The following is an 8900-nucleotide window of genomic DNA, read 5'->3' as shown; positions in this document are numbered from 1 at the left end:
GTTTGTGTTGAGTTTTATTTCCTGAACGCTTTCTGGAGCCAGGTGTTCCTCAGCCCTGGGTCTCGTCTGCAGGCGTTTCCCTCATGAACCTGTCACAGACAGTTTTTCCCAGATTCCCTTGGGGCCGAAAACATATTCCTGTCGCTCTGAGCGTGAAATTAATCTGACGAGCATCTGTGTGAGTCAGCTGTTCTACGAGAACGACGACAACAACCACGTCTTCGTGCTCTATGGACGGGGATGAGGATGAGGAGGGTGAAGGTGGTACCTCCGTGGGAGATGACCCTCTGGTAGGGCTCGATGATCTTCATGTTGATGCGGTGCTCCTGCTCTCCGATGACGACCGTCCTCCAAAGGCGAGCGTCGCGCCGCTCCTCCTCGGCGCCGTAGGTCGGGATCAGGTCACGTGTCTCGCTAGCGGCGCTCCGATTGGCTGCGCTGGGTTCTGACGGGACAGTAGGCCAAACGCCGTGTTACTGCTGGATCGGCTCCAGGTTTCCAGAGCACACTAGACCAGAACCTTAACCCTGGTACCGCTAAATGGAATGCAGCCCTGCCCAGTTCCATCACATTACGACTGCTTGTCCAACCGTGAAATGTCGTCACGGAAACACGATTCACGTGGCCAGAACTTTAACACGACCATGAACCACAGAGACTGATACCGATGAGACGGTCCAGCTGTTCCAGGGACGCGTCTCTCGCCCAGTAGGACGGGTGCTGGGCAACCCACCTTCCCAGTCCAGCTCGTGGTCGGTGTAGTCCAGGTAGTCTCCGTCCTCCGGGGTCTCCAGGTCGTCCACGTTGATGTCCAGGTCGTCCGGCGTGTCCCCTAGGTCGTCCTCGCTCTGGTCCAGGGACAGGCTGATGCGGGGCGCCGACAGCTTCTTCCTGTGGGCGGGGCCTCCTTGTAGGGGTAGAGTGGTGGGGGGCGCTGTGGAGACAGCCGTGACACTCAGCATCGACCCCCTCCTGAAGGCGTCACTGCGGTGACCCCTTACTGACCTGGTCGGCCTTCAGCCTCCTCTGGTGATGGGTCCATACTGAGGACCGGAGACGAGACCCCAAGCTGCTGGACCGAGACGCCTGGAGGGGGGGGCGTGTTCCTCACCGCACCAAAAACCCTCTGAGGAGTGGACAGAACCCCACCAGAACCCCGATGAAGAACCCCACCTGATGAAGAACCCCACCTGATGAAGAACCCCACCTGAAGAAGAACCCCACCTGATGAAGAACCCCACCTGATGAAGAACCCCACCTGATGAAGAACCCCACCTGATGAAGAACCCCACCCGATGAAGAACCCCACCTGATGAAGAACCCCACCTGAAGAAGAACCCCACCTGATGAAGAACCCCACCTGATGAAGAACCCCACCCGATGAAGAACCCCACCTGATGAAGAACCCCACCTGAAGAAGAACCCCACCTGATGAAGAACCCCACCTGAAGAAGAACCCCACCTGATGAAGAACCCCACCTGACAGGTAGATGTTTGACATCCTATCAGCTGATATTTAATCAAGACTCAAAGTCATCTTTAGATCAGATTATCGATCAGATTATCAATCAGATTACAGATCAGAGGTGAGGTGATAACAGCGGAAGGGGAGGGAGGAGGTTAAAGGTCACAATCCCCCAATTCAAACAAAGGGGGGTGAGGGTCTCGTTACGTCACGAGGACCCCCCTCCCCCCTCTTCCTCGCGCAGACTCAAAGCCGACGGCCTCGTGCCAGCCTGAACAGAGATGCAAATGACGTCACGTGATCCGTTCGCGTTCGGAACAAACATGACGGAACGGGGACCGTCTGACCGCGAGGCTGAACAGCAGCTTCCGGTCACCGGAGACCCGGCAGCGGGAGGAACACGACCCGATCAGCTGTTCCGAGCATCCCGACAGGAGCTGCGAGCCGGTGCTGATGACGTAATGCCCCCTCCCCCCCGCCCGTTTCCGTCCGGTAGCGAATAGCAACACGTCCCGGTTCGGGTCCGCGTCCCCTAACGGAACCGGACCGTCGACTCACCGCTGCCGGTTCGAGTCCCTCCCGCTGCAGCCGAGATGCTCAGCGCCCAGCTGCCACCATCTTGTGGTCACGTGACCGGGGCTATGACCAAATAAGGGCTGTGAGGGCTCTGAGCCACGGCCGCAGGTAGAGGCACTGAGGGAGGGGGCCGGGGGGGCACCTCTAATGCCTCACAGCAGGTTCAGGTGTGAATGGACCCCCCCCCCAGGAGCGGCTGGTCCTCCATGAACACCCCCCCCCCCCGTTCACTTACCTGCTGCACCAGGAAGACAGCAGCCTGGCGTTCAGGGCGAAGGTCGTGGCCCCGCCCACAGCGCCAGCAGGGCAAAGGTCGGTCGCTGCAGCTGAGACGCCCTCCGTGTCCCCCCCAGGCATGATCTAATGCCCTCCCCATGGTCCAATGCCCCTTCCCTGTGGTTTAATGCCCCTTCCCTGTGGTTTAATGCCCCTCCCCATGGTCCAATGCCCCTTCCCTGTGGTTTAATGCCCCTACCCATGCTCTAATGCCCCCTCCATGTGGTTTAATGCCCCCGCCTCATGAGCTAATGCCCCCCCCATGATCTAATGCCCCCTCCTTATGATCTAATGCCCCTTCCCCACTGTTTAATGCCCCTCCCCATCATCTAACGCCCCCTCCCTGTGGTTTAATGCCCCTCCCCATGATCTAATGCCCCACCATGGTTTATTGCCCCTAACGGTGTGAAGTCAAGAAGAACACGTGTGTCTTAGAAACTTGACTTTAGTGCTTTAATAATTATCTTAAAGTTTGTGTTTCATACGTGACGTTTTTACACATTAAACTACAGCCGTGTAGCTTCCTGTAGGCTAATGCTAACCTTCTACCCCCCCCCTCTATTGTCCATGGGTAAATATTAACTGCTTTTGTCTGTCAGACATCAGGCTCTAACATGACATCAGCTACACTTCCTGTTTCTCGGCGTGACTACATGGCCTCTATCATAAATCGTCCTTAAAGGGGTTCAGACACGAGGCGTTAGAACCATGCCCCCCCCCGTCTCGTCTCACTCCAGGTTGAAGTTTCGGATGTTGTCCATGAACAGCGTGTCTTTGACCGCCCTGAAGACCACCCGGATGTTTTCCGTGTCCGTGGCGCAGGTGTAGTGCGTGTAGAGCGCCTTCTGACGCTTCCCGTGTTGCTCCTTGTACAGCATCAGGATGAAGCTCTTCGCTGACTCAGCATTACACTTTGGTCCTGGGGGGTGACCAAACAATTATTGTGATGGCAAAGCAGTCGCCTCAGTTAGCCATTCAGCTAGCAGTCTAAAATCAAGATAAGCTAGGATAAGCTAGGCTTGTGGTCCAGGCTAGCTGGCTAACACTAGCATCACTATATACCTCCACACCATTATAAAACATCTCTGATGGGAAAACTGAGTCAAACATTTACCGTTTAAAATAACTAAAATAATATTAATCCATTCCAGCACTGAAAAAAAACAAAAATCAGTGAGACCGGATCTCGTTCTTTACCACGTGTTGGCGGATGGATACGACATCGGTGAGTCCAGATCTCGTTCTTTACCGCGTGATGGCGGATGGATACGACATCAGTGAGACCGGATCTCGTTCTTTACCGCGTGTTGGCGGATGGATACGACATCAGTGAGACCGCATCTCGTTCTTTACCGCGTGTTGGCGGATGGATACGACATCAGTGAGACCACATCTCGTTCTTTACCGCGTGTTGGCGGATGGATACATCATCAGTGAGACCGGATCTCGTTCTCGTTGGTGGAGTAAAGACGTAGCTCGTGTGTTCTCTTGACTTTTGTGTTTCTTTTCATTCTTTATCATTGTTTAGGTAACTTATATATAATTAATTACACACAGGTAAAGTCTAGAACATATTAAAATTATTTTGGTTATTTTAAATGGGTAAATGTTGTTTGACTTAGGAACTCAGTCACGGAACGGATTCAACTTGTACTTCCAGGACTACTTTATTCTAACACTGCTAGCACGTGAAGATCTTTACCAGTATACGCTGGGAAGTAGGTTGCCAGATGAGAGGTGGCGATCTTCTCTTTTAACAGGTCTGTCTTGTTCAGGAAGAGGATGGTGGACGATTCCTGGAACCAGGCGTACGACAGGATGGTCTTGAACAAGGCGAGGCTTTCAATCAGCCGATTCTGGAGCAGTAGGTGAGGAAAGGGTTAATGGAGGGAACTAGTTGATGCTGAACTAGCGATCAAGAATCAGTGGCGGAGCAGCAGGGTCTGCTTTCGACCTTACGTCGGTCTCGCTCTCGTAAAGGACCTGATCGTACTCGCTGATCGCTGCCAGGAACATGATGGAGGTGACGTTCTCGAAGCAGTGGATCCACTTCCTCCTCTCGGAGCGCTGGCCGCCCACGTCCACCATCCTGGGGAGGCAGAGTAGATCAACAGACGCACACACATACTTAATGATCCAGCTCCTCCCCACAGGGTAAACTACGGTAAATACCCTAGAAAACAACTTTTTGCAGGGTAAATACCTCGGAAAACTAGTATAAATACCCTAGTTACCTAGGTTTCCAGGGTAAATCCCCTAGAAACTAGGGTATTTACCTGAGTTTACCCTAGAAAACTCGGGTAAATACCCTAGTTTACTGGGGTACAGTAACTAGGGTAAATACCCTTGTTTTCTAGAGTACCCTAGAAACCTAGGGTACCCTAGAATTCTAGGCTAAACACTCTAGAAAACTAGGCTATTTACCCTAGAAAACTAGGTTATTACCAGGAGAACCTGAAAACTTTCACGGTTTGTTTGAATCTTTCCGTGACCTTACCTGAAAATAACTTTTGAGATCTCAAAGGGGTACTCGATGATGCCTGTGGTGGGGACACGGACCCTCAGGACGTCCTGGACTGTGGGGACGTACCCGGGGGCCATGATCCGGTCCATGTCACTCAGGTAACTGAAAAGGGTTGAGAACAGTTTAACCGCTTGCTGACCAGCTGGCATCCAACAGCTCTTAGCATCGGTCATGTGATCATCTCACTATTTGGCGGAGTCGGACAGCTGGAACTCCCTCCTGCGGTCGTAGCACCTCTGGACTCCGTGGTCGTTCCACACCCGCTTGATGGCGTCCCCCTGCCACCGCTCCAGGGTGGACACTTTATCCGCCTCCAGCTGGCACAGCTTCTCCGCAAGAGCCTGGAACGCACAACGCCGTCATGAGTTCATGATTATTGATCACTGATTACATCCCGCTTCAAAGCGGTGATGTATTGTAATGGTCAGTGTTTGTGTGTTCGTCCGTTAGTCCACCAAATATCTTCACAACCGTTGCTGATAGAAAGATGAAACAAAAAGAACATTACTTGAGCGGCAAAGGGGATGAAAATGAGATGATGACCTTGACCTTGAGAAAACTAGGTCAAGGTCAAATTTCAACTTTTAGATAGATAGATATATACTTTAATAATCCCAAGGGAAATTCGGGAAATTTTTTGCACGTATCTCAGGAACCAGATAAGATAGAAAGGCGAAACAAAAGGCGCTATATTCAGGAGGCAAGTGGATGAAAATTAGATCACATCACCATTGTTTAACTATAAAATCCGTTTATGTGATGTGTTGTTTTGATTAACAGACATTTAAACTGCGTTTCGAAGGGTTAATATGACTCTGTCCCGGGACGACCCAGAGAAAGTCCTCCTCTACCCCCGGTGTAAATAAATCCTGGCAGGAACGTCAGCTAAGTGGCTAAAATTATGAAGATGCTAACCGCCACTATGACCCCTGCAGCCAACGCTGCTCTGAAACATTTTGTTCCCAACAGAACCCGACATTTAGAGCTGTTTGGACAGCTTTACGACCCGGTCCGACTTGTTAGGAGCGTCACATAATTCATCTAACTGCTGTTTATCCATCTCTGTGGATTCTTGGCTCAGTTTCTCTGCCTGAAACACACGAAATCCACATGGGAATTGGAGTCTGGTCCTCTTGAACAGGACCCCACTGATCCTCTGGGGCAGCGGAAACAAGAAAAGATTAATGGATAACACAAAAGTCCTCCTGGGTCGCTCAGGGAAGTGGATCAGAACTAATCTGAACTAAAGGGTCCATTCATTCTAATTAAAGTCATTTCTGAATTAAAGAAATAACTTTGCTTGCTGTGAATCATGTCCACTGAAATCAGCTGTAATTCTTTTCAAGTGGGGTTCTCACAATGTTGTTGTCGTCAACGTAATCGATCTGTAGCGTCCTCATGGCGTAGATCAGCGCCTGAATGGCCGTCACCGTGTTCTGGAACACCAGCAGGGCGAAACCCTTCCGGTCGTCCTCGTCGTAGCCTCTGCCGTGGAGGATCCTCATCTGTTTAATGAAGGTGCTCTTCCCACTTTCTCCAGTCCCTGTGGACGAATGAGATGAGATATGATATAATGACATGGCATGAGATATGATAAGATGAGATGATGAGATTAGATGCAATGAGATGATGAGGAGATCAGATGAGGAGATCAGATGAGGAGATCAGATGAGATCCGATGAGATATGAGATGATCAGATGAGATGATGATGACATGAGATGAGATATGATGAGATGATGAGATATGATGATGAGATGAGATCCAATTACATATGAGAAGATAAGATGACATGAGATGAGATATAATGAAATGAGATGATGAGGTAAGATGATGAGGTGAGATAATGTGATAACATGAGATATGATGACATGAGATAACATGAGATGAGATATGGTGAGATGAGATGAGGAGATGAGATATGATGAGGAGATCAGATGAAGAGATCAGATGAGATCCGATGAGATATGAGATGATAAGATGACATGAGATATACTGAGATGAGATAAGATGATGAGATAAGATGATGAGATGACATAAAGAGATGAGATATGATGACACTATATAACCTGAGATGAGATATGATAAGATGACATGAGATTTTGAAAGAAACAGTGGAAGTAGACACTGAAAACAGGCATCTTCTAGTTTGAGCTTGACAGGATTACAGGAACGAGACCGACAGCATTCTGTTTTCCCTGAGCTGCACATGAAAGAATGCAAAAGCAGACGCACTTGTTTTTTACTTCTTCATTCACCTGCTATGAATGATAACACACACACACACACACACACACACACACACACACACACACACACACACACACACACACACACACACACACACACACACACACTTTTAGTTGTGTGTGTCTGAGTGTGTATCCTGGACTGACCCAGTGAACACACTCCTGTTGCTAACATCACTAATCACTAACCTGAGCTCACAGGGGGACTGGGGTCAAAGGTCATGTGGGGCATTTCGTGACTGACAGGAAGGCATTTATAATAGACCTGCTTTATAGCTGAATGTGAGAATAATCTTATTAATCAGTTACCAGGATGGATTTCATTGGATTAGTGTTCACACGTCAACAAAGTGTCGCTCTGAAACCTGAAACTGTTTAGGTTTTGTTATCTTCCCATCACTGCAGATGTTTGCAGAATCGGAGCTGGATGGTCAAGAAAACAGAAAAAACCAACAAGTCCTTTTAGTTTGAGGCCAAACCGGGTTTGGGATCCGTTAGGAAGCCTCCAGACGATCGGCTCAGGGACGGCTCTGCTTTCTGTCGGAACTAACAATCGGTTTTATGTTCCGGAACAAACTCCCAGATATCTGCAGGACGGACGGAAGTCATTCCTGTTGCATCAATCTGTTCTGTTTGACTCCTTCATCTTTTAAATCTACGGGACATGCTTTTATATTCCTAAAGCAAGTTTTTAATTATGCCCATGTTATATTTTTGGGGTTAAAACCAGCTCGCTAGCACAGCTAATGTGCTTACAGGGGCAGCAAATGTAAAGTCAGGTCAAATTTGTGGAGGATATGAACTAAAATAAAAAAGATCAGCTGATACTGATAAATATTGGTTCAATGTTAGCTTAGTGTGAGACAAAATGCTACCTCACAGCTAGCATGAGCAGTCAACAAGACTTCCTGTTAAGCTGTGCTAGTATTAATCATGTTTCAGATATTTAAAGCGCTATAAAAACATCCCAACATTGATGGAATGCTAGCAACAACTGTTTAGATGTGATCAATAATAGAGGATCGTGTACATCGTGATATTAACAATGGGTGTGACATGAAAAACAACAATGACAACTGTCCAATCATGTCATGTGACCAATAAAGGCAACCCGGAGCACACATGCTGCCAACAAAAGTGGGCGTGTCCCAGGCGCTAAATGCACATATGAAGCCACCAATTAGAACGCGACCTCGGGGTCACCTGCTGCCAGACCTGGAGTGAACTTCAGGACGCCTCCTGTCCTGGTGGTCCTCAAAAAGTAAATTTAAATGGCAGAAAAGCCAACAAATCACTGGTGATGGTTTTAGGAGCTCCGTTTACACGTGTTTCATCTCATCCTTGTGTCTCAGCAGCCTCCGAGCAGAGCGGCCGCATTCCAACAGGCTAAGTCAGGGTACGCGCTCATTGTGTTGGTATTTAGTATGAGAGACGCCGTTTAAGGGAAAACTGAACGTCTTCAGGGTTCCTGAACACTCTTCAACGATAGTTCTGTGTGTGTGTGTGTGTGTGTGTGTGTGTGTGTGTGTGTGTGTGTGTGTGTGTGTGTGTGTGTGTGTGTGTGTGTGTGTGTGTGTGTGTGTGTGTGGACTCACCTAACAGCAGCAGTTTAAACTCCCGCTGAGACTCGTATTTATCCCGGCGCAGCCGTTTGTCGATCTCCTTGCTGACCCGGAGTTTGTCCACCTCCTCGCTGGACAGGCAGCATTCGTCCATCGCCGTCCGGCGCCGCAACCTGACGGGACGAATGAAACGATGACGATGTGCGTGGGACCTGCCAGGGAGGCTCCCGTCCCGGAACAGGTCGGTTTA

At 49.3% G+C, this 8900-nt stretch overlaps 2 protein-coding genes across 9 annotated transcripts in view; both read right to left on the bottom strand.

Moving 5' to 3' along the window:
* Positions 1 to 2432, bottom strand: part of LOC137608223 (protein prune homolog 2-like) — a 5368-nt gene extending 2936 nt beyond the window's left edge. For 3 of the 8 annotated variants that reach the window (XR_011038167.1, XR_011038168.1, XM_068334408.1), the window contains exons 1-3: positions 1006 to 1987; positions 734 to 934; positions 269 to 445 (exon numbers count right to left, since the gene is read on the bottom strand). Coding sequence is in view for 6 of the 8 variants with exons in the window: in XM_068334408.1 (XP_068190509.1) it covers positions 269 to 445; positions 734 to 934; positions 1006 to 1501 (874 nt within the window). In the remaining 2 variants the exon portion in view is untranslated. Of the gene's footprint in view, positions 1 to 268; positions 446 to 733; positions 935 to 1005; positions 1988 to 2023; positions 2222 to 2276 lie in introns of those variants that run through there. The other 5 variants (XM_068334412.1, XM_068334413.1, XM_068334414.1 and 2 more) reach the window with 5 other exon arrangements.
* Positions 2433 to 2756: 324 nt separating this feature from the next.
* LOC137608105 (guanine nucleotide-binding protein subunit alpha-14-like) lies at positions 2757 to 8817 on the bottom strand. The gene is made up of 7 exons (XM_068334165.1): positions 8684 to 8817; positions 6200 to 6384; positions 5028 to 5182; positions 4815 to 4943; positions 4277 to 4406; positions 4020 to 4173; positions 2757 to 3236 (listed from the first exon to the last, which is right to left on the bottom strand). The coding sequence occupies exons 1-7, from the start codon at positions 8802 to 8804 to the stop codon at positions 3046 to 3048; spliced, it is 1065 nt and encodes a 354-aa protein (XP_068190266.1). The 5' UTR covers positions 8805 to 8817; the 3' UTR covers positions 2757 to 3045.
* Positions 8818 to 8900: the final 83 nt, after the last annotated feature.

This window comes from Antennarius striatus, chromosome 15 (assembly GCF_040054535.1).
Source record: "Antennarius striatus isolate MH-2024 chromosome 15, ASM4005453v1, whole genome shotgun sequence".
NCBI lineage: Eukaryota > Metazoa > Chordata > Actinopteri > Lophiiformes > Antennariidae > Antennarius > Antennarius striatus.
Note: the sequence above shows the minus strand (reverse complement) of the source record. Positions and strands in the feature narration are given on the sequence as shown.